Source organism: Pleurodeles waltl, chromosome 4_2 (genome assembly GCF_031143425.1).
Source record: "Pleurodeles waltl isolate 20211129_DDA chromosome 4_2, aPleWal1.hap1.20221129, whole genome shotgun sequence".
NCBI classification, from domain to species: domain Eukaryota; kingdom Metazoa; phylum Chordata; class Amphibia; order Caudata; family Salamandridae; genus Pleurodeles; species Pleurodeles waltl.
Genome location: NC_090443.1, coordinates 427,591,529 through 427,617,400, shown reverse-complemented (window position 1 = coordinate 427,617,400; position 25,872 = coordinate 427,591,529). Strand labels below are relative to the sequence as shown.

The 25,872-nt window shown below is 43.8% G+C and overlaps 1 protein-coding gene across 5 annotated transcripts in view; it reads right to left on the bottom strand.

Annotated features, from left to right (window-relative positions):
* The window catches only part of BRD4 (bromodomain containing 4), a 1,024,368-nt gene that overhangs the window by 55,463 nt on the left and 943,033 nt on the right, over positions 1–25,872 (bottom strand). For all 5 annotated transcript variants that reach the window (XM_069231688.1, XM_069231690.1, XM_069231691.1 and 2 more), the window contains one exon: positions 5,442–5,572. In XM_069231688.1, coding sequence (XP_069087789.1) covers positions 5,442–5,572 — 131 coding nt within the window. The remainder of the gene's footprint in view (positions 1–5,441; positions 5,573–25,872) is intronic.

Here is a 25,872-nt window from a genome sequence, read left to right as displayed (position 1 = left end):
CCCCACCCTCACCCCTCCAGGGTTCCCCCATTGAAAAGCATTGGGCACCCAACACTGTGTTTGAACCCTGCCATTCTTGTGCTGCGGAGGGTGTGTGTTTGCTGCTGACCTGTGCCCTGCCCCCCTCCCCCACCGCTCATCTAAACCCCCCCAGGTCTGTGTCCTGAAGTCGCAGGTACTTACCTGCAAACCGTTTCTTTCAGAGTGCCCCCAGACTCCAGAGATTCCATTAAAAACCCGATATCAACTTTGACCTATGCACCCGGCTGACCGTATGTTGCTGGTGATGCACTTCTGGGGTCAACTTGAAACCTGACCTGTGGGCATCCTAAACCCAGAACACTGGGATTGTAAGTCGAGTACTTACCTGTAAACTGTGCTAACACTTTTCCTCCCCTAGAACTGAATTGGTTCCTATGAGAAATTGTACTAAGTGTTTATTTTTTAAATTGAAAAGTGATACTTCTAAAATGTTTTATCGGGAAAACCTAAATAAAGTGCATTAGATATATAAGCTTGATACAAACCTACAACTGTACCTACCTGCAACTAAGATCCTTTGGTAGCAGCTTTACATATGTCCGCTATTGGTGTGTTGCCTAAGAATGTCACTGAAGCTCCTTTTTTCTAGTGGAATGAGCTTTAGAAGCTACTGGTAACGGTCTTTCAGCTTTAAAATAAAAAGTCTGAATACATTTCACTGTCCATCTGACTAATCCATTTATTGAATTAGGATTACCCTTATAAGGTTCTGAAAGTGCTACATAAGTTGTTTTGACTTTCTAAAATCTTTTGTTCTGTCTGTCTGGTACACGAGAGCTCTTTTAACATCAAGGGTGTGTAGAGCTGTTTCAGCTACTGAATCTGGCGCTGGAAAGAAGACTGGCAAATCCACTGATTGACATGAAAAGGTGAACTTACCTTTGGTAGGAATTTTGGATTTGTCCTAGGAACTAATCTGTCTTTATGAATCTGAAAGAACGGTTCTTCTAAAGTGTAAACTTGAATTTCACTAACTCTTCTTAAAGAAGTTTTTGCTACTAAAAAAACAACCTTCCATGATAAAAACTGTGGGGTACAAGAATGCATGGTTTCAAATGGTAGGCCCATACGTCAGATGAGTCAAATCTTTAAATTCTATGCAGGAGCTAAAGGAACACTAGGTGGGATTATTCTTTTAAGTCCCTCCATAAAAGCTGAATTCTAAATAGGGAAATATGCTGTCTGTTTTGAAGATAAACTGCTATAGCTGCTAAATGAAGCCTAATAGAGGAATATGCCAGATTCAGTTTCTGTAAGTGTAACAAATGACATACAATATCTTGTACTGAAGCCTTAAGTGGGTCAATATTTTTAGGTTGACAATAGTACACAAAATGTTTCCATTTAGCAGCATAACACTGTCGAGTTGTGGGTCTGCGTGCCTCTTTTAGAATATTCATACATTCAGATGGAAGTTGTAGGTAACCCAACTCTATGACTTCAGGAGCCATATCACAAGACAGAGTGCTGGGATTGGGGTGTCTGATTTGACCTCGGTTTTAGGTCAACAAATCTGGTCTGTTTGGTAGCTTGTGATGAGGTACCACAGAGAGATCTAGCATTGTCTCATTTTCTTTGCCAGAAATGGAATGAGTGGGAGAGGCAGAAAAGCATAAGCAAATATCCCTGACCAGTTCATCCATACAGCATTGCCCTTGGATTGTGGGTACCCGGATGTAAAGCTCTGGCATTTTGAGTTTTTTTTTTTAGACGAGTAGGTCTATGTCTGGAATTCCCCACATTTGAAATTATTTCTGAATTACTTTCAGGTAAATTACCCTTTTGTGGACTTGATGCTGCTTCCTGCTTAACTGGCCGGCTAATTGATTGTCCATTCCTGGGAGATACTCTGCCACTATTTGAATGTGATTGTGAATCACCCGTCTCCAAATTGACTGGGCTAAGAGGGATAATTGGGATCTGCCCCTTACCCCCCTTTTCGCAGATAATACATTGTCATATTGTCTGTGCGTATTAACACTACCTTGTGTGCAATTTGTGTCAGAAAAGCTTTGAGTGCTAGGAATACTGCTATTAATTCCAGTACTTTATGTGGTATATTTGTTGGTTGGAGTCCCAGTCCCCTTGTATGGTGAGATTGTTCCCCAACCAGTCTATGATGCATCTGTTGTGTTGGTGGTTCGAGGCACAGGGTCCTGAAAGGGCCAACCTTTTGATAGATTGGTGTGGTTCCACCACTGCAGAGAGCTGTAAGTCTGGCGGTCCAACAACACTAGATACTGAAGATGACCATGTGACTGAGACCACTGTTGTGAGAGGCGCTGCTGCAGAGGCTGCATGTGCAGTCTTGCATTTGGAACTATGGCTATACATGAAACCATCATTCCTAATACCTTCATCACTAACTCCACTACATAAGTGTGGTTGTGTTGTAGTTGAGATATTAAGCCTTTACTGGCAATGGTTGTAGGAGGGATTTGAGGTAATTGATCATGAAACCCAAACTGTGTAGGAGATCTATTGTTTACTGAGTGTGTTGTTGACAGACTTGGCTTGTACTTGTCTTTATTAGCCAGTCGTCTAGATATGGGAAGACAATTTTTGTGTTGTCTTTTGAGGAATGCTGCAACTACTGCCAAACATTTGGTAAACATCCTTGGTGCTGTTGTTACTCCGAATGGTAGTACTTTGAATTGATAGTGCTTTCCTGCTATGACAAATCTTATGTATTTGCAATGTGCTTGATGTATGGGAGTGTGGAAATATGCATCCTTGATATCTAATGTTGTCATGTAATCTCCTTTTGTAATAAGGGAATAACATCCTGTAGAGTGACCATATGAAAGCATTCTGAGAGAATGTACAGATTGAGAGGCCTGAGATCTAGAATTAGCATTAATATGCCGTCCTTTTTTTGGTATTAGAAAGAATAATAAATGTACTCCTGATCCCTGTTTGGATATGGGTACTAACTCTATGGGTCTTCTGAGTAGTAGTGATTGTACCTCCTCTTTCAGTAGATTGAGATGGTCCTAGGTAAGTGTGTGAACGAGGGCGAATGTTTGGTGAAATAGTAATGAGTTCCAGACAAGAACCCATTGGTCTGTAGTGATGTCTTACCAGTCTTCCTCCCACAGGAGATGTGTGGGCTGTGGGAATAGTGAGCGAGTCACTGTTTAGCTGCAGTAGAGGAACCTCTGGAAGTTTATGGTCTGCCTCTTCCTCGATTATCGGATGCTCTGTAGGAACCTCAAAGTGAACCTTTTGTGTAAAGTTGTGAGGTCTGTTTTTGCTGTGAAGGGGATGTTGTTTTTGAGGCTGCTGGCTTGAAGCCACCTCTAAATTGTGGCCTACGAAAGCTCCCTCTAGCAGGTGTAGTGTATAATGCACCCATCGCTTTAGCAGAGTCAGAATTTTTCTTCAACTTTTCTTTAGTTGTGTCCACTTCGGGCTGAAAAGATGTTCCTTATCAAAGGGCATGTTTAAGACAGCTTGCTGTTTCTCAGGTTTAAAGCCTGAACATCTGGTTGTATGTCTGAGGTTTCTTTTGTGGAAGTAGAAGGTTTACTACTTGTAGATTTGGCTGCGAAAGTTTAGTCACCGAGTGTTTTACTCGAACTGAAGGTGTCGGCTCCGAAATGGATAAATGTTTTATCGGCTCCGAATTTGATTTGATGTGTCTACTTTTCAGCTCGGTACCAAGACAGCTGGAACAGTCTGTTTTGTTGGTGTCGAACACTTTGGTCTTTATTCTCGGTGCCGAACCCGAAGGTTGGTCATCTGGACTTGTTTTTCAGGTCCGACCATGGTCCGAAGGCAGTGGAGGACAGAGGACCAGGGCTGGAGACGTTTTTGCTGCCTTTGGGTGGTGTGACAGGGCAGGTGTACTCACGTACTGCACCGGAGGTATGGAGTGACTGTGCACATTGGAGTCATGTTTGGAATCATAGACTCTGATGGAAAGCGCCATACACTGTTCTTCCTCCTCCTGCCCGTGTTCCTCACTAAAAATATCAGGTGTATCTTCTGCGGACTTGGACGCTGTTTCAGTCCCTGAGAATCTTCTTAGATCTAAATGATCTGCAGTCTCCTCTCAGTGGTTGGGAGATAAACACCAAATGATGGTAGGTGTATGGGAACTTGGCGTTACACCGAGAACAGAATCGAAATGGAGTTTGTTCCTTCAGCCCAACATTAAAGCAACCCCAAAAATTTAATTGGATCAACTACAGATAGAAAACACAATCGAGACAATATCGACAGTATTACAGAAAGGTATAATCAGTTTAGAAGGCCTGAACCGAGATCAACCGGAAAGAAAAGAAACACGTCCGAACCAGACTGCGAAGAGAAAACAATCTAACAAAGGACTCAATCCCCATGCCTAGTATCACCGAGAGGAGGAGTCACTTGATCTTGTAAAATAACTTGTAACACTCCGAGCCCAACACTAGATGGCAAACCTATGCAAAGCATGTGTATCTACAGCTACACATGCCATTAAACATAAACATAATATATTTTTCCTATTTAAAAACATTGACCTAGAGTTAGTCAGTGAGTGCCTCATTTTTTGAATGTGTGGGTAGAACAAATGCTTTGTACTACCTTCCCATAAGCTTATCTGCTCGACCACAATCCCACAAAAGAGAGCATTAGTATAATCTACTTTAGCCTCTGTTAAGTCTGTGCGGCTCCACGGGACTCTGTGCACACAATACCTCATTTAGGTATGGTATAGCTAGAGCCAGCTTCCTACACTGGAGAAACAAGGTAAAGCCACATTGATCGGTGAACCAAAGGTCGCCGGAAACCAACCCATTGGCTGACAAAGTCGAGGCAAAGCCAGATTCTTGAAATGTCGAGTAGAAGCTGCTTCGAGTCCATATCGTGCTTACAGGCCACAATGGCGCCTAAGTTGCATAGTGCAAGCCTTCCAAATCCAATGGCAATCACAAAAAGGAGTCTTGACTTGACTTCACGTCAACAATGGAAGACGTATTTGAGAAAAATAAGTTCTACAGTCCAAAACAAACACTGTAGCCAACACATGCTAAGAATATAGAGATATGTGGAGTCTCAGGTCTAAATCATTCACTTTTCACACATGCACACAGTTTTAAACATTGTGGAAAAAAATATAGCATTCCAGACTTAACCAACAGAATGTAGTATAAGGAAAGGCTATTTGTTTGTAATCTAAACTTTATCGCAGGCCTTCTATGTATCATAAGAGAATTCCCTACCTGTGTTATCTAATATATCTAACATATAGGTGGAGATAGATAAATGCTGAAGAATATTTGAAATATGTCTTAAGAAGAATGCATAGAATCATGCCACAAAACTGCTGGATTTCTTCTGGTGAAGCATTACAAACCCTTGCAACAGAGAAATGCTTACTTGTGATGGGATATCAGCAGTTCTACCTCAGTTACCTTTTTTGGTGCCACAGGAGTTTTTGGTTCTTGTTTTTGCCTCTCCTTCTCCAGATGTCCCTGAGGTGGGGCGATTTGCTCTGGTGGTCTAATTGTAGGCCTTCCTCCTTCCACTGGTTTCATCTCTGACCCTGCAATCACAGACCAATACTAAAGTGTGTGACTGCAACATTCAAATAAAAGATTACAATGACTATGTGGACAATATATTCAAGGAATCTGAGGCGGTACATTACATTTCGGTACAGGTCCAACACTGCTCAATGTGCCATATATGCTGTTGCAACTATCCTTCAAGCACACATAACATGGCAAATTAGGCAATGAATTACTAATCCATCAAGTGATGTTAAGTATACTTTTGGTGTGTAACTTAATACTGGAATACACTGAGCCACTGATTACCAAGTAAAGCATTGCATTGTGCTCTAACAGTTTAAAACGTGGAGCATCGCACTACATTGTGCAGTCAAATAAAGCATGACAATGCACTGTGATGCGGCCATTCTATATGACCAAGACTTTCAGGGAACTAGTACCCCATTACCTGTGATCACACTTCATATAGGCTTTGATCCTCTATTTTATAGTGAACTGGGAAATAGGTATCCATAACAGACAACTCATGCACAGGACTGGGAGGACTTGTTTACAGAGACATTGAAATTAAATGGTAAAGAGTGAAATATAGTAGAAATATTTTAAAACTCCAAACTACTTGGCAAAAATGAGAAGTGGCAAAGGCAGCACTAGTTTAATGGATCATCACTCAGTGAACATAATGTGGCAGAAATCTCAAATTTAGCTAAAAAGAAAAATCCCATTTTCCTCAAATTTGCAAGGGGGATCACTGCGCTGGCCCAAATTTCCCACTACCCAGCTTTCCCCTCGGCCTCCAAGTAAAAATGATACCTCACTAATGTTGGTGTCCAAAACAGAGTCAGCCTAAAAACCTATTAAAAAGAACTGCACTTATCAACATGCTTTGCTGTCCCCTTAATCTTCAAGTTTTTGGCCCTTCCCTGTCGTAGGCATTTGGTCCACCCACACAAATGAGGTATCATTTTTATCGGGAGACCGAATGGAACGCTGGGTGGCAGGAAATTTGTGCTGGGGCAGTGATCCCATATATAAATGTGATTTTTTTTTAAAGCTAAAATTTTGATGTCTCTACAATATGTTTTGGGCAGTTTCCTGTTGCAGGCACTAGGCATACCCGCAAAAGTGAGGTACAATTTTTTTTATTTTAAATCGGGAGACTTGGGGAATACTGGGTGGAAGGAAGTTTGGTGCTCCCCTCAAATTCCAGAACATTGCATCACTGAAATGTGAAGAAAATGTGTTTTTAGACAAAATGTGAGGTTTGCAAAGGATTCTGGGTGACAGAACCTGGTAAGAGCCCCACAAGTCTCCCCATCCTAGATTTCCCTAGGTGTCTACTTTTATTTTTTTTTAATGTACAGGTTTGCTAGGTTTCCCTAGGTGCCAGCTGAGCTACAGCCCAAAACCCACAGCTAGGCACTGTGCAAAAAAAGCATCACTTTTCAATGGAAAAATGTGATGTGTCTACATTGTGCTTTGGGGCCTTTCTTATTGCAGGACCTAGGCCTACCCACACAAGTGAAGTACCATATTTATAGGGAGACTTGGAGGAATGTTGGGTGGAAGGAAGTTTGTGTCTCCCTGTAGGAAGCTGGCCTGGTGTGTGGTGAGCAACCATTGTGTTATCACCTAGTTAGTGAGATGTAGACAGTGTCTAGGAAACCAGGGCTCTCTAGAGGTAGCTGTAGATGAGCAGCCAAGAGACTTATCTAGGAGACATGCAAAGGTTATGCAATACCACTACAGTCACAGAGCACTTACACACATGAAAGAACTACACAGTGTTACAAAAAGAAATATACTTTATTATAGTAACTCAAATACTAAAATACTGTATAAACAACACTCACTAGGAGGTGAGTAAACACACTATTGGGTACATATTGGAGTCAGTGGTTAGCATAGAAAGCAACAGCAAATAGTAAAAATAATAGTAAAAAAATGAAGGCCCTAGGGGGAGACCAAACCATACACTAAGTAAGTGGAATGTGAAAGATGGTCCCCCACCCAAGGAAGTGGAATCGGTAGAGGGGAGCAGGCAAGTTCCTGGTTTTCCCCCCAACCCACAGGAGAGCTTTGCAAAAGGACTGTGCAAGACACAGACAAGACTGGAAGAAACCAAACGTGGATCCTGACAGAAGAGGACCCGCAAAAGAAAGGTACAAAGTCCAGTTTGAGTTAGTGTGTCCGGCAGTGGCAGGGGCCACTACCCACCCTTCTGTGGAAACAAGACCAGGTCGACAGTGGATGAATAAAGTCAGCAGTGCAGCACAGGAGCAGAAAAGGAGTTCCAGAAGTGATGCAAGTGATGTCCCACGTAGGCTGTCGCAATGCAGTCGGTCAGTGGTGCTGTAAAGCCACCACCAAGCCTTAGCAAATGCAAGAGTCAGAGAAGGTGGTTTTGCAAGGCTGAAGACGACCAGCAAGGTCCAGGGGACTCGACCAAGGAGGGGAGTCCGAGGTGAGCCTCAGCAGCTGGGAGAGTCACAAGAAGAGGAGGCAGGCCCCACAGGTGACCCACAAGCAGCAGTCACAGGAGTAGCACGCTCAGAGAGGAGTCCCACGTTGCTGGAATAGCAGGCAAGCGACTGTGCTTTGCAGAAAAGAGTGCTGGAGGCCAGGGCTACACAGAGCCTGAAGATACCTTGGAGGAGGAACTAATAAGCCTTGGTAGCTGCAAGAGTCATGGTGCACAGTGTTAATGTCCTGCAAGGAGAGGCAAGGGCCTACTATCTCCCAAGTTGGACAGCTGGTAGAGAGGACCAAGGGGAGCCACTCCAGATCTTCATCCGTGATGCAGGATCAACACAGTTCTGTAGAGGAGAGGATCCACGGAGCCAGTCATAAGTGCAGTTTTACTTCTTGTGCAGTCAGAAGACTTGTCGCACTCAGAGGATTCACAGCCAGGGAAATGTTGCAGTTGCTGGAATGAGCAAGAGTAACAATGTTGCATAGCGGAGATAGTGCTGGAGAGCAGATTGTCTATTCCTGGAGGGTCCAGTTTCAGTCCCCGCGGCCAGAAAATTAAGTTAACGATGCAGATGAGTCCTGCTGGAATATTGCACGTCGAATCTGAGGACCCACCCGCAAGGGAGATCTTAAATAGCCCAGGAAGGGGAATTGGTCACCAGGCAGGGTGACCACCTTTCAGGAGGGGGCTGTGCATTCAAGATGACAGAATCAAGTGGCCATCTGGAGGAGCTCTGGGCACCACCCCTGGGGTGGTGATGGTCAGGGGAGTGGTCACTCCCCTTTCCACTGTCCAGTTTCGTGCCACAGCAGGGACCAGGGGTCCCTGGACTAGTGCAAACCGGTTTATGCAAGGAGGACACCAAATGTGCCCTTCAAAGCATACCAGTGGTTTGGGGAGGCTACCCCTCCCCCAAGCCACATAACACCTATTTTGAAAGATAGAGGGTGTTGCCTCCCTATCCCTAAGAAAATCCTTTTTCTGCCTTCCTCTGCTTGAGCTGGTCAAGCAGCAGGAGGGCAGAAACCTGTATGAGGGGTAGCAGAAGCACGGCTACCTGGAAAACCCCAGAAGACGGGTAGAAGCAATGCTGGAGGTCCTCCAAGGAGCCCCAAGAGTGCATAGAATCATACAACCAATACTGGCAACAGTACTGGGGTATAATTCTGACTTGTTTGTTACCAAACATGCCCAGGTTCGGAGTTACTATTATGTAGCTGGACAGGTAAGTGACCTGTGTCCAGTACAACAGGAAAAATAGCTTCCCTGCACTTATGATGTTCAGAGAAATGCAGCTGCAGTTTGTAGGGGAACCTCTGCTCATGCAGGGGTGCTCTCACACACAGGTACTTGCAACCTGCACCCTGCCCTCTGGGCTAGGAAGGCATACCATATGGGTGACTTACAGTGACCTGTAGTGAAAGGGTCCAGCCTGCAATGGCAGGCCTGCAGACACATTTTGCATAAGCTCCCATGGGTGGCACAATACATGCTGCAGCCCATGGGGAACCCATGGTGTCCCAAATGCCCTCGGTACGTAAGTAACATATACTAGGGACTTGCATGGGAGCACCAGTATGCCAATTGTGGGGTGTTCAGTGTTCTAGACAACCACATTTAGAGGGAGAGAGCACAGTCACTGGGGTCCTGGTTACCAGGATCCTAATGAACACAGTCAAAAAAGAATGACAGGAGTCAAAAAGTGGGGGTATTTATGCCAAAAAGAGGGTACTTTCCTACACTCTCCTCAGATTCCAGAACTTTGCATCACAAAAATGTGATGAAATTTAGCTTTTTAGACCAGTTTGCAAAGGATTCTGAGTGACAAAACATGGTGAAAGTCTCACAAGTCACCCCATCCTGGATTCCCCTAGATGTCTAGTTTTATAAAATGTACAGGTTTTCTAGGTTTCCCTAGGTGCCGGCTGAGCTAGAGCCCAAATTCCACAACTAAGCACCTATATAAAAAAAAAAATAGTCAGTTTTCAATGGAAAAATATGATGTGTCCAAGTAGCATTTTGTGGCTTTTCCTTTCGTGGGCATTAGGCCTACTCACACAAGTGAGGTACCATTTTTCTCTTCCAGGGGATCCTCATCAATAGACAAATGCTGAATATTCCTGCCCACGTGCGGGGACCCCGGAGTATATACAAACACACATGTATACATATGAAATATCTATGAAAAATAACATTTTAGTAGAGAATTGCAATACAAATATAATATATACGTGTGTAAAGAGCAATGCAGTCTACGTTGAGAAAAGTAGAAGGCATAGAAAGTATAAGCAAACCATTTTAAAAGAGAAAAACTACACTGAAAACAAAGGAGCATTATTAGGCAATAGGCCGCATGCAGGTTAACACAGCAGAACCAAAAAAGTGGCACTGTGTCTTTAAGACCCCGAGCACCTCCAATATCCCACCATGCCTCAGGGGTGAGAGTGAGGTGACAGTTGGTTCACAGCCAGGTCAGTTCTTTTTTCTGGCTTCTTCTGTGAGGATCCTGGAGCACTGAGCTCTCATTTTTCTGGATATTTGGCCAGAAAAATTACATAGACTGTGTTTTTCTCTGTTTTATTCGATGGTTCTACATTTTTCCAGAGTGAGAGAGAAGTTTTTTCTCACAACAATGCCTTCATTGTTTGTGAAATGTCCTTCTTGTGAGAAGAAGAAGGCCCAGTCAGACCCATTCTCTGTGTGCATAGTCTGTTTGCCTCAGAGTAATTCTCCTGAAACTTGCAGACATTGCAAGAATCTGTCTAAAAAGGACTCTCAAGGACAGAGAGATGATTCGACTGCATGGTCTGCATGAAAGGGAGAAAGTTTCCAAGGAATCTACACAAAAGCGAGACAGATCGATGTCGGCAGGTAGGAAGGTTCCTGTCTGTTCACCGTCTACGTCATCCCTTCCATTGTCGCATCACCGGGTGTGAAAGAGCACACCTCCGTTGACGGCAACGCAAGCAACGTCAAAAGAAAAGACGTCAAAGCTTTTACCTCCTTATCGGGGTAGTTCTCCGCCGACGGTTGCACACCAATCGACGTTGAGCAGGTACATCAGTACTCACACGCCGTCAAAGACTAGTCATCATCCGACGACGTTGTGGCATCCGCCGTCAAAACTGACCTCAAGAACAAGGTCGAGGTCCCCTCATCGTGTGACGTCGAGGCACTCGTCTCCGTCTGCACATCGCTCGACGTCAAGGCATTCAAAGTCGAGGCACATTCCTGCTGCGGATCACTGCTTGAAGCATGCAGCATCGACTTCGAGACCTAAGACGGGAAGGTCTCGCTCAACGGCAGAAACCCATGGATCCCTGTCAACGGCAACACAACATCCATCGACGTCGAGACGACCTTCTCCTGTAACATCGGTCTCGCAATGGGTTTCTCTGCATACCAGCCCCCATCAAAGGTCACCTACAAATCCTGAGACTGGCCTTCTCCACCAAGACCCAGTAGTCACGGTTCAGAGTGACTCTTCAGGGGCATCTAGAGCTTCATCAGTACATATATCGCCTATAAATTTGTCTCCAAGGTGGTTAGAAAGCCTGAATAAAACACTGGTGTAGGAAGTTGGCTCTGTATTTACTATTTCAAAGTAAGAAATAGTGTGCACAGAGTCCAAGGGTTCCCCTTAGAGGTAAGGTGGCAAAAGTAGATAATTCGAATGCTCTATGTTGTGGTAGTGTGGTCGAGCAGTAGGCTTATCAGAGGGTAGTATTAAGCATTTGCTGTACACACACACACACACAGGCAATAAATGAGGAACACACACTCAAAGACTTACTCCAGGCCAATAGGTTTTTATATTGAAAGATATATTTTCTTAGTTTATTTTAAGAACCACAGGTTCAAGATTTACATCAAACACTTTAAATGTAAGGTACTTCACTTAGATACTTTTGGAACTTTGAATGAAAACAATATCATGTACAGTCTTTGTAAAAATGGCAATATGCTATTTTCAAAGTGGTCACGTAATGCAAAAATCAACAGTTACTGGGGGAGGAAATAAAGGTTAGAATAGGAGGTAAGTAAAACACTTACAAGTCTCAGTCCTGGGGCATAGGCAGCCCACCGTTGGGGGTTCAAGGCAACCCCAAAGTTACCACACCAGCAGCTCAGGGCTGGTCAGGTGCAGAGGTCCAAGAGGTGCCCAAAACACATAGGCGTCTATGGAGAACAGGGGTGCTCCGGTTCCAGTCTGCCAGCAGGTAAGTTCCTGCGTCCTCGGGGGGCAGACCAGGGGGGTTTTGTAGAGCACTGGGATGGGGACACAAGTAGGCACACAAAACACATCCTCAGCGGCCCAGGGGCGGCCAAGAGCAGTGTGCAAAGCAGGCATTGGGTTTTGTATAGGTTTCAATGGAGGTACCCTGGGGTCACTCTAGCGGTGCAGGCAGGCTTCTTGGTACAGCCACCACCTGGGCAAGGCAGAGGGTCGCCTGGGGGTCACTCCTGCGTCGAAGTTCGGTTCCTTCAGGTCCTGGGGGCTGCGGGTGCAGTGTTGCTTTCAGGCGTCGGGTCCCTTGTTACAGGCAGTCACGGTCAGGGGGAGCCTCTGGATTCTCTCTGCAGGCATCGCTGTGGGCGCTTGTCTCTTGTTACTCACGTGCTCGCAGTCGCCGGGGAGTCCTCCCTGAGGTGTTGGTTTTCTGCAGGTCGAGCCGGGGGCGTCGGGTGCAGAGTGTAGAGTCTCACGCTTCCGGCGGGAAACGTGAAGTCCTTGGAAGTTGCTTCTTTGTTGCAAAGAAGTAGCTGGTTTTGAACAGGGCCGCTGTTCACAGGAGTTTCTTGGTCCTGTTGTCCAGGGCAGTCCTCTAAGGCTTCAGAGGTCGCTGGTCCCTGTCGGATGCGTCGCTGGAGCAGGTTTTCGAAGTTGGAGACAGGCCGGTAGGGCTGAGGCCAAATCAGTTGTCGTCTTCCTCCTTCTCTGCAGGCTTGTAGGTCAGCAGTCCTTTTTTCAGGTTGCAGGAATCTGATTTTCTGGGATCTGGGGAGCCCCTAAATACTGAATTTAGGGTGTGTTTAGGTCTGGTAGGGCAGTAGCCAATGGCTACTGTCCTTGAGGCTGGCTACACCCTCTTTGTGCCTCCTCCCTGTGGGGAGGGGGGCACATCCCTAATCCTACTGGGGGAATCCTCCAAACTCAAGATGGAGGATTTCTCAAGGCAGGGGTCACCTCAGCTCAGGACACCTTAGGGGCTGTCCTGACTGGTGGGTGACGACTCCTTGTTTTTCTCATCATCTCCTCCAGCCTTGCCGCCAAAAGTGGGGGCAGTGGCCGGAGGGGCGGGGATCTCCACTAGCTGGGATGCCCTGGGGCGCTGTAACAAAAGGGGTGAGCCTTTGAGGCTCACTGCCAGGTGTTACAGTTCCTGCAGGGGAAGGTGAGAAGCACCTCCACCCAGTACAGGTTTTGTTCCTGGCCAGAGTGACAAAGGCACTCTCCCCTTGTTGCCAGCAACATGTCTAGTGTGTGGCAGGAACTGGTCAGCCTACACTAGAAGTCGGGTAGGTATTCAGGGGGCATCTCTAAGATGCCCTCTGGGTGTATTTTACAATACATTGCACACTGGCATCAGTGTGCATTTATTGTGCTGAGAAGTTTGATGCCAAACGTCCCAGTTTTCAGTGTAGCCATTATGAAACTGTAGAGTTTGTGTTTGACAAACTCCCAGACCATATACTCTTATGGCTACCCTGCAATTACAATGTCTAAGGTTTTGCTTAGGCATTGTAGGGGCATAATGCTCATGCACTTATGCCCTCACCTGTGGTATAGTGCACCCTGCCTTAGGGCTGTAAGGCCTGCTAGAGGGGTGACTTACCTATGCCAAGGTAGTGTGAGGTTGGCATGGCACCCTGAGGGGAGTGCCATGTCAACTTAGTCATTTTCTCCCCACTAGCACACACAAGCTGTGAGGCAGTGTGTATGTGCTGAGTGAGGGGTCCCGAGGGTGGCATAAGACATGCTGCAGCCCTTAGAGACTTTCCCTGGCATCAAGGCCCTTGGTACCAGTTACAAGGGACTTACCTGAGTGCCAGGGTTGTGCCAATTGTGGAGACACAGGTACAACTTAGGGAAAGAACACTGGTGTTGGGGCCTGGTTAGCAAGGTCCCAGCACATTTTCAAGTCATAACTTAGCATCAGCAAAGGCAAAAAAGTTAGGGGGTAACCATTCCAAGGAGGCATTTCCTTACAACCGGCTTCTCCATATTCTCAATACTCGAGACTCTATTCATCATCGGCTTCTTTGCCTCGTACGCCCTCACCAACAACTCTATCTGAATGTGCAAGACCTGCTGCTGACCAGCCTGCTCCTAGACGTCCACGCAGCCAGTCAAGGGCATCCACAAGAAGTAGGTCGCGATCCAGGAGAAGGTCTAGATCTAGATGCTCTAGATCATGGCAAAGACGGTGAAGGTCTCCCTCATGGTCTACGGCATCTGAGTCCTCCATAAGAGACTACTCACCTACCTTGACTAACTCCCCTCCAACAAGAGTATCGCCAATTGACAACATTACTACCTTCAACGAGGTTTTGGTCAGAGGGGCCCAAAAACTGAACAAAGAAATTCCAGAGCCGACTACGTCATCGTCAGTGATCTTTGAGACCCTATATCAAAGTTCCTCTTCCAGGCAATTACTGTCTCTGGTTCCTGGTCTTTTACAACCGGCTATGGACACATTTCTTACTCCGGCTAGCCTTCGTTCTGCTCCGGCTCGGATACTAAAGAAATATAAAGCCCCGACCAGGATCCTTTGTTCCTTAGAGTCGATCCTCCTCCGGACTCTGATTTTGGCTGCTGCCCGTAAGACTCATTCCGTGGCGTCATCATCTATGGTCCCTCCATAAAAGGAGAGTAAACATTTGGACTCACTGGGCAGGAAAAGGTGTGGCATTTCAGCAGCATGTATGAAGGTCTCCAGTGCTTCTGTGAAGGTACGACAGTTCCTTGTGGGACTCTCTGAACAGGCTCGTTGAAAAATTGCCTTGGGAAGACAGGCAAGATTTTCAGGAAATCCTGGAAGGGGGGTTGTTTAATATCCAACCAAGTGATTAGTGCTGCCGCAGATGGCGCGGATTTGGAGGCTCATGGCTACGTACATGGCATTTGTGCAAGGAGGTCCTCATGGCTGCGCCTCACAGGATTGAAGCAGGAGGCACAGCACCGCATCTTGAACCTTCCGTTTAATGGAACCTCATTATTTGGATCCCACACTGACGATGAGATGGCGAGGATGAAATCGGAGGTAGACACTATGAAGGCGGTGGGCCTGGATAGGTGAAGAGAATATAGAAGGAGGTACTGGCCTCATAACAAGCGTCCCTTTCAGCAGGTCCCAGAGGCCTCAACAAAAGCAGGGGTGGCCTTTCTTTCAAACACGCAAAACTGCGAAAGACCGTGCCCCAAGTAGATCAAATCAGTCTACTCCCAAGGCAGCGGGAAAACAATGAGGATTTGCTTTCCCTAACCCTGTCCACTACTCCAGTGGGAGGAAGTATTACCAATTACACTCACGAGTGGCACACCGTTACAATAGACAAATGGATGTTAAACATTGTAGAGAATGGTTACTCTCTTCAATTCAAATCTCCTCCACCTTCTCTGCCGCCAACGAGGTCAGCGCCTGCTCATTACTTGGTACTGCGAAAAGAAGTTTGCATCCTGTTGCAGAAAAGAGCGATAGAAAAGGTTCCACTTGCTCAACGACGAAAAAGAGTGTATTCCCGATATTTTCTGGTGAAGAAGAAAGGCCAAGAAGGGGTCTTCAGACCCATTCTAGATCTGAGACATCTTAACAAATACATCTGAAAAGAAAAATTCAGAATGCTGGCCCTTCAATCAGATTTTCCCTCAGCTACATCGAGGAGACTGGATGTGCTCGATAGATCTACAGGATGTGTACTTTCACCTTCCAATCGTACCCAAACATCGGAAATGTCTTTGGTTCGTAGTGGCATCACAACACTACCAGTTCAAAGTGATGCCCTTCGGCCTAAAATCAGCCCCTCTGATATTTTCCAAATGTGTGGAAACGATAGCGGTGCACTTGAGAAAACAGAATATATTTATTTATCCATACCTAGACGACTAGCTCCTCAAAGCTACCACCGCACAGCAGGCTGTAAACCATCTCAACCTGGTTCTGAACACTCATCTCTCTGGGTTTGCAGGTTAATTTCCAGAAGTCCACTCTCATTCCAACTCAGACCCTCCATTATCTGGGGGCAATACTAGACACCAAACTAGAAAGAGTGTATCCTTCGGAGGAACGACTATCATCAATAATGAAGAAGTGTCACACTCTTCTCCGCACTCTCAGACCTACGGTCCGCCAGGTAGCATCTCTGTTGGGCTCCATGGCCTCCTGCATTTTCATTGTCCCGAACGCCAGGCTACATATGAGGCCTCTTCAAGAGGCTCCAGAGGATCAGTGGAATCAACACACAGCCCAATGGGAGGACAGAATAGCTCTTTCAACTGGGGCTCTAGCAACATTACAATGGTGGATGCGCAGACATCACCTGTTGGTGGGGGCTCCTTTTCACTAGTCCACTCCTTCCGACACCCTGGTAACTGATGCATCACTACAGGGCTGGGGAGCTCACCTTGGCCCCCTCCAAACTCAGGGCCTATGGTGCAGCAAGGAACAGAGTTACCACATCAACCTACTGGAACTGAGCGCAGTTCACCTTGCTCTCAAATCGTTTGCCCCATCGATCAAAGGAAAATCCCTTCTGGTCCAGACAGACAATACAACTTCAATGTATTATCTAAACAAGCAAGGGGGCACGAGATCTCGTGCCCTGTCTCGGGAATCTCAAACCATCTGGCACTGGCTAATACTGAGGGTAATGTCCCTCACAGCGGTCCATCACCCGGGACAGCAAAACTCAGAAGCAGATTTCCTAAGCCGAAGTTTAATAGACTCCCTACGACTGGGTCCTTCACGACCAGGTTGTAGCAGACATCTTCCAATGGTGGGGTCAGCCTCAATTAGATCTATTTGCAGACGACGTCAACAAAAAATGTCCAGACTTCGTATCCAGGTTCTACCGTCCTGGGACGCAAGGGCATGCCCTGCTGATAGACTGGTCAGGGATATTTCTCCACGCTTTTCCACTGATTCCCCTAATGCTGCTGTAATCAACAAGGTTTACAGATCCAAAGCCAGGATGATACTCACAGCCCCACAATGGCCTCGACAATACTGGTACACAGATCTCCTCCAGTAGTCAGAGCAACCGCACAAGAGACTGCCCTGTAGACCAGATCTCCGCTACAGATTGGGGGGGGGTGGGGGGTGGGGGGTGGGAAATTCTACATCCCAACCTTCCCTCACTGAGCTTGACAGCATGGCTCCTGAATTCCTGCAATATGAACATCTAGGGCTCTTGCTGGAATGTATGAATATTTTAAAGGAGTCTAAAAGACTGTCTTCGCAACGCTCCAACATGTTCAAGTGGAAAAGGTTCTACATGTGGTGCCGGCAGCACGATCACAATCCTATGTTGGCCCAGGAGGAGGTTATTTTGCCTTACCTGTTACATCTTGCGAGGTCAGGACTGCAGTTCTCCTCTATTAAGGTACATTTATCTGACATTGCAGCTTATCGTAAATCACCCTCTCAGAAATCATTCTTTGTTATGCCAGTAGTTACGGATTTCTTAGAGGGCTTGAAGAAAGTCTTTCCACCAATTCGGAAACCCTCACCGCCATGCTAATTGAATGTGGTATTGTCTAGACTCATGGCCTCCCCTTTCGAACCCATCCACAAAGCTTCTTTACAACACCTTATAGGGAAGACAGCTTTTCTGGTAGCCATTACCTCTGCTAGAAGGGTCAGCGAAATTCAGGCTCTATGTTCGAGGGAACCCTTCACAGTTTTCCACAATAACAGAGAGCATCGGACTTCCACATTAATCAGACAATATCTCTTCCGTTTTTCCCTAAGCCTGTTACTCCGACGGAGAAAGCCTTGCACTCCCTGGACCTTAAGAGGGTGCTCAAATTTTACCTTGATAAGACTAGGTCAATCAGACAATCTGATCGTCTGTTTGTTAACTATGGACATATGAGGACAGGGGAAGCTGCTTCAAAACAAACTATTTCTAGATGGATAGTTTCATGTATTTTGACTACTTATCAATTGGCTCACAAACAATCATCAGCTAGACCTAAGGCTCACTCAACGAGAGGGAAAGTGGCGACTGCAGCCCTTCTTAAGAACGTACCCATCTCCGAGATTTGCAAAGCTGCCACCTGGAGATCTGTACATACTTTTACCAGACCCTCCTCCCTGGACACGATTTTTAGAAGTGCAGCGATACTCATGTGTCTATTCTATTTCTCATTATCACTGAAAAAAAATATTGACCTGGCTGTGAACCAACTGTCACCTCACTCTCACCCCTGAGGCATGGTGGGATACTGGAGGTGCTCAGGGTCTTAAAGGCACGGTGCCAATTTTTTGGTTCTGCTATGTTAACCTGTATGCAGTCTATTGGCTAATAATGCTCCTCTACTTTCAATGTAGTTTTTCTCTTTTAAAATGGATTGCTTATACTTTCTACGTCTTCTACTTTGACTGCAGAAAGTTTTTACCTTTAATTGAAGATTTTAATTTATGTTTAAAAAAAAAAAAAAACCCTCTAAAATTAAAGCATTTTTTGCCTGTTTCTCAACATAGACTACATTGCTGTTTACACATATATATTATTTTTCATAGATATTTCATATGTATACATTTGTGTTTGTATATGCTCCGGGGTCCCCGCACGTGGGCGGGAACATTCAGTGTTTATGACTTTGATGAGGATACCCCTGGAAGAGAACTAGGATTTATAGGTAAGTAACTTATCCTTATCAGGAGACTTGGGAGAACATAGAATAGCAGAACAAGTGTTATTATCAATTGTCTTTACGACAGTATGTAAGAAAGAAGTAATTTTGAGAAATACCCTGTAATTCACATGCTAATATGGGTACCTCCAAATTCAGATATGTGCAAATAACTACTAAATTCCTTATCTTGTGCCCATTTCGGAAATACATAGATTTTTTTTTAATCGATTTTCCACTCTTTATATTTTACTAAATGAACTGCTGTATATCCGGCACACAATGAAAACCCATTGCAAGGTGCAGCTCATTTATTGGGTCTGGGTACCTTGGATTCTTGGTGGGCAAGCCCTATATACCCCCACAACTAGAAGGGTCCAGCAGACGTAACAGTATATTGCTTTAGAAAATCTGCCATAGATTGAAAAAGTCCCAGATGAAAACGTAGACCGAAATGGCTGTTTATTTCAACAGTTTCCATATTGTTTTTATTTCAACTGTTACTTTCTATAGGAAAACCATGAACAATATACACTACTGGCCCCTTGCTGAATTCAGAATGTTGTCTACTTTTCTGATATGTATAGCTTTACAGGATCCATCGTTGGTTTCACATCCATTTCTGTCATTAAAGTGGAAGGAGGCTGAAAACACAAACACTAGGAAAAATGGGTATGTCCCAGTAAAATGACAAAACTGAGCTGAAAGATTTGTTTTTCTGATTCTAGTCTGCCTGTTCATAAAAGATGGGAAGATGGTGATTTTAGCACAGCAAAGCCTTTGTTGAAACAATTTGCAGGGATGAAAAAAGAGGCTTTCTACTGCAGCACTTTTTCCCCATTTTTCAAAGAAACCCCCAAAGTTTTGCTGTATTTTGGCTAATTTCTTGGCTCCAACCAAGGGAGTCAACAAATCCTGGGTACCTTCAGAATCTGCAAGATGTTGGGAAAAAAGGACGCAAAGATGGCATGGATAGCTTATGTGGACAAAAACCTCTGGGGGCCTAAGCGTGAACTTTCCCAAATAGCCAAGAAAAGGGTATGCAGGGAAGGGGTTAAATGCTTAAAAAACACACACCCTGTTCATACAAAACACCAGCTCTACCCTCAGCTTGCTTGCAACAGACGACTTTCCATCACCACCAAACCTATACCCAACAGTCCCTCATATTATCCACCAGCACCATCGGCATCCTCTTTTTATCAAAAACACACAACCAAACAATCCTTACACTCCACCACACATTACCCCTGCCAGCTATCAAATCTAATAAAGAATCATAACTCTTGCCCATCCCCTCTGACAAACCACATACACTTCTCCCCAATGCACACTGCCACTCCCTTTACCATTCAACTTCCACTCACCAACAGTACTTTACATACAAATCCTTCACAGAAAACGACTACATCTATGTCTCATCTCCCTACTCTACAAAATCAAAACATAACACAGCAGTACATCAAAATCTAAGATAAGTTTATACTACATTCCATCACAAAACAAAAACATACACCCACTCCCATCCTCAAGACTACACAAATAGTCACATGACTATATTCACCAACACCTACCACAAACACAACTCTTTCACCCACCTCTAATCCATTGCACAATTTAGAGCCTTAAAACATGACCCACTTGCTTCACCACCACCCCTAACACAAAGACCTAACACCCCAAACAAACAAAATAAACATGCCAATCTTCACAAATTCACTTCTCCTTATCTAATAAACAAGATTAGTCTACAAAAACAACACAGCACACCAACTCACTCTTAATCATCATCTCCACCACCTACACACGCAGACCCAACAAAATACCATTAAGCCTACTGGACGAGGATTGCAATAAAGACAAGCAACACTACTGATATCCTCATACGGTTAATACCAGCACTAATAACTCACCTGCTACAAGTTCAAAGAATACTGCTCACTCTTCTAGAAAACACCACCAAACCACAATCTCTAAGACTGTCTACTAATAAATGCTCGGTCACTCTGTAAAAACAAGCACCACATCCACGACCTACTCACTGGCACGCAACTTGAAATACTCTTCGTAACTGAGTCACGACTGGGAGATGACATGGCTCCAGTGATGCATGAAGCTGTTCCTCCAGGCTATGGAACTGTCACACAAAATCATATAGGCAAAAGTGAAGGTGGACTAGCGAGTATATTCAATGAATCAATAGATGTCATAAAAACGGATTACATTTACATACAAGGTTTTGAGGCCTCATCACCAGATGCAACCCTGTGCCAACTTTCTCCTGTAACAACATCCTCTTTTCAGACCATCACCTAGCAATGCGACATTCCTGGACACATTTCTTGACACAGTTTTAAACCTGACACTGTATTCCAATATATGCATTCTTGATGACCTAAATATACGGTTTGATAAACCCAATACATCTAATCCAAAAACTATTAGCAGTGACCTAGACACACTGAACCTACATCAGATCGTCCACCAATCCACACAAATCCCTGGACACATCCTAGATGTATTTTTTGCAAATCCAGAACTTGATACCTTTCAACTGATTACTCCTGTCACTTGGTCAGACCACCATTTGATAGCTTTCCACCACAAAACACCACAAATCAATGCACCCATGCATTCCCTCTTGGCCGGGAAACAAACAACTTTGAATACTTAAAAACACAATTAACATCAACCACAGACTGAGACACAATAAATACAGTTCAAAACTTCATGGGTGGCTCTACAAAGCTTTTGATATCCTAATATCACTAAGGACAACAAAACAGGACAAATGAAAACAAACACCCAGGAGAAATGCAGAACTAAAAAAGATAAAACAAATAGCAAGGCTGCAAAACTGCTGGCTCAAAATAAATAGCAATCAAGACAAACTTCACCTACACAAACTTAAGAGAATATAAAAGTAAACAATAAAAAAAAGCTAAAAAAAAAAAAAAGTACTATTTAGAGAGAATTCGAAATGCTAAATGTGCAAATATTTTTTAAAAAGTCTCCAGTATTTCATTAATCAAAATGCACAGAAGGAACTCATCCCATTAATCGAGAAATTACTGCCAAACTGGCAAATCATTACACCTCCAAACGAGACATTTTGAACACTTATTTAAAGCAAAATAAAACCACTAGCACCAACCAATTTCCAATAATCCCTTCCAAGAGTAGGCTGGCCCAGTGTCTGAGTTCCTTCAAACAACTATCAAAGTGAATGAAGGATGTAGTTGAAGCAAGCAGGCAGGCCAGCTGGCTGCCCATTTGACCTTTGTCCACCATAAATCTAAATGAATATTCTTTTAACTACCTCTGCTGCCTCACCAGTAAGATTAATCATTAATAATTGTTTAACTACAAGAATCTTTCCAGAAGACTTAAAGGCATACATACGCTCATTATTAAAGACAACAAACTTGGACCCACATGACCCCAGCAACTACAGACCAATTACAAACTGATGTTTCCTGAGCAAACTGACAGAAAGAGCAGCATTTGCTCAGATGTTATGATTTGTTAAGATAACTCAATACTTTCCAAACAGGAATCCGTTCAGGAAGAGGCACAGAATCTGTACTCATCGCAATCTGGGTTGACCTTAAAAACACGGTAGACCGGAATGGGGTTGTTGCACTTCTTCTGTTGGACCTCTCAGCTGCCGTCGACACAGTTGACCATGCCACTCTAATCCACTCTATGAAGCAGGCATAGAAGGGACTGCTTTGGGATGGATCACATCCTACCTTCATAACAGAACAAATGTCACCCATACTCCCCTTTTCTCATCCAAACTGTACTTAACAAAAACAGGGATCCTACAAGGCTCATCATCTCACCCATGCTTTTCAACATCTACATGGAGTCACTACCAGCAATGATCAGTGTATTTCAGCTCACATTTTCTTCAGTTGCCTCAGAGCTGTTAATCAATGGATGACATGGACCCATCTCAAATTGAATGCTTCCAAAACTGGAATACTCATTTGGCAACAGGAAAAATGATGACCCATTCTACACCTGGACTCATGATCTGGGACCACCTCCTAAAGTATCTAAGGAAGTAAGAAACCTTGAAAATACCATGAACTCTAAGTTATCAAAGAATGCCCAAGTGGGCAAATTATAAAGATCAAGCTTTATTACTATGAATACTCTGTAACGCATCTTCCCCCATCTAGAATTTTAACACAAGATCAAGGCTACTATCTCTTGTACTGTCTAAACTTGATTAGCCACTGGCCTCTATTACTGATCATCTTTATCAACTATGAAAAGACTACAACCAACTCAGAACTCTGCTGCCAGACTACTTCTATATGTAAAACCACAAGCCCACATCTCCCAAACCTTGAAGGCTCTACATTGGTTGCCAGAAGATCCAGCTTCAAACTGCTTTCTATCACCCACAAAGCAATACGTGGAACAGGACCGCAGTTCATCAGGAATAAAATCACCAAATGCATTCAACAAAGGAACCCCCGCTCCAGATTGGCACCTCGCCTAACAATCCCAGCATAAAAGAAAAAAAACCATAGGTGGTACATCTTTCTCTATTTGAGCAGCTAAATTATGGAATTCATTACCCCAAACATAAGATTCCACAGATAACTATCTTATCTTCAAAAGACTACTCAAAAGTTGGCTCTTTCCTACATAACCACCATAATCAAACAAAAATTTACAGCATCCCTGTGTACGTAACATTCATAATTTGATTAAGTGTATGTATTTAGATATGTGCATTTCTTCGTACAAAAAATAAATAATATATATATATATATATATATATATATATATATAGAGAGAGAGAGAGAGAGCACGCGCAAGAGAGAGAGTGTGTGTGTGTGTCTCTGTCATTTTTTTTTGTTTTTTTTTTCAGGTAAACATCCACTTTACCCTACTACATTCTGCAGGGGTGTTGCATGGTGACAGGAGTGGTACCTGACCAATACCAAGATACAGGTATTCACGCTCACAAAAAAAAGAAAAGCGTGCATGCGCACTCAGGACTTGCAGAAAATATATATTTACTGTATAAAGGTACATCCAACTAATGTAATGTGTTTCGGACTCAAGCCTTACTCTCACTTACATTTCCCAGTGACAGACATTCTTAACAGTGAGCACATAATACAAGTAGACTGCAAGCAAAACATAACATGGTCACCATCTTAGAAAGTCTACATTAGTAAATCAGCATATTCAAACATACTGTACTGGTGCAATATTTGAAAGTGAACCCAGACTCCACAAAAGAATGTGTAAATATACCATTTGTTGACTATACACTAACTTCAGCCATCACAGTAATAAAAATATAGCTGTCAACCATCATCTAAAAAATATTTAAAATCCATAATTTTTAAAGGGTGTATATATTATTTTATGCTTAACACCTGTATGGGTCACTGCATACTTTTCATGAAAGTTATATGATTACATGCTTATGGGTCTCTGTTTATTTTATCTATCACAATATGTAAATATGATCATAACAATTGTAACTTCACTATTGAAATATTGAGGAAAATGTAAAAAAAAATAAAAGGGGGGAAATGTTACTTACCCAGTAGACATCTGTTCATGGCAAGTAGTGCAGTAGATTTACATGCTTTGCATAAGTCTGCCATCTAGTGTTGGGTCTGGAGTGTTACAAGTTGTTTTTGTCCGACAAATCTTTTCAAGTCACAAGATCAGGCGACTCCTCCTCTCGGTGATACTGGGCATGGGCATCGAGTACTTTGTTAGATTGTTTTCCCACAGTCGGGTGAGGTAAGGAGTATATAGATAGTAAAGACTAAGATGACCATGGAATGTATTTACATATGTGCATTATTTATATGACAATGCAACTACAGTGGTGGCAGGCGACTGGGAGGAGGGAGGTCACATGTGAATCTACAGCTCTACATGCCACGAACAGATATCTACTGGGTAAGTAACATTTTCCGTTCAATGGCATGTGTGGCTGTATATACACATAGTTTGCATAGACTGTAAAGCAGTCCCTCCAAATAAGTGCTGGCTAGCTTGTAGAAGTTGGAGTTTCTTAAATAAGTGCTCTGAGCACTGCTTAGCCAACACTGGCTTATTGGCGTGCTAAAACATCTACACAACAGTGTTTAGTAAATGTATATGATGTAGACCAAGTAGCAGCTTTACAAATGTTGGCTATTGGGATGTTACCTAGAAAAGCCACAGAAGCACCCTTTTTCCTAGTGGAGTGTGATCTGGGGCTAGCAGTTAACTGTTGTTTAGCTTTAGCATAGCAAGTTTGAATACATTTGACTATCCATCTGGCTATGCAATTTTTTTATACTGGGTTGCGTTTAGGAGGCATTGAAAAAGTTGTATAGATTTCCTAAACTGTTTGGTTCTGTCAATGTAATACATCAGAGCCCTTTTAACATCTGGTGTGGGAAAACCTCTCTCTGCAAACAAGTCTGATTATGGGAAAAAGACTGGTAATTCAACTGACTGAAAGATATAGAATTGTGAAACTACTTTTGGAAGGAATTTAGGGTTTATTCATAGAACTACTCTATCTCTGTATTTGGAAGAATGATTCTTCTAAGGTGAGAGCCTGGAGTTCCCTTACATGCCTTAGGGAAGTAAAACCTATTAAAAAAGCCACTTTCCATGAAAAGAATTGTAAAAGGCATGCATGCATTGGCCCAAAAGGTGGACCCATGAGCCTAGTGAGGACAACATTAGGGTTCCAGGATGGTGCTGGAGGTACCTTGGGTGGAATGACTTTTAAGACCCTCCATGAAAGCTTTGATAACTGGAATTCTGAATAAAGAGATGTGCTGTCTGTTTTGGAGGTAAGCAGCTATAGCTGCTAAATGAAGACAAATAGATGTGTATGCTAAGTTTGCTTTCTGTAAATGTAGCAGATAACGTCTTGAACTGAGACTTTGAGTGGGTCAATGTGTTTAGATCAGCAGCAGCATATAAAACTTTTTCATTTTGCAGCATAACACTGACTGTAG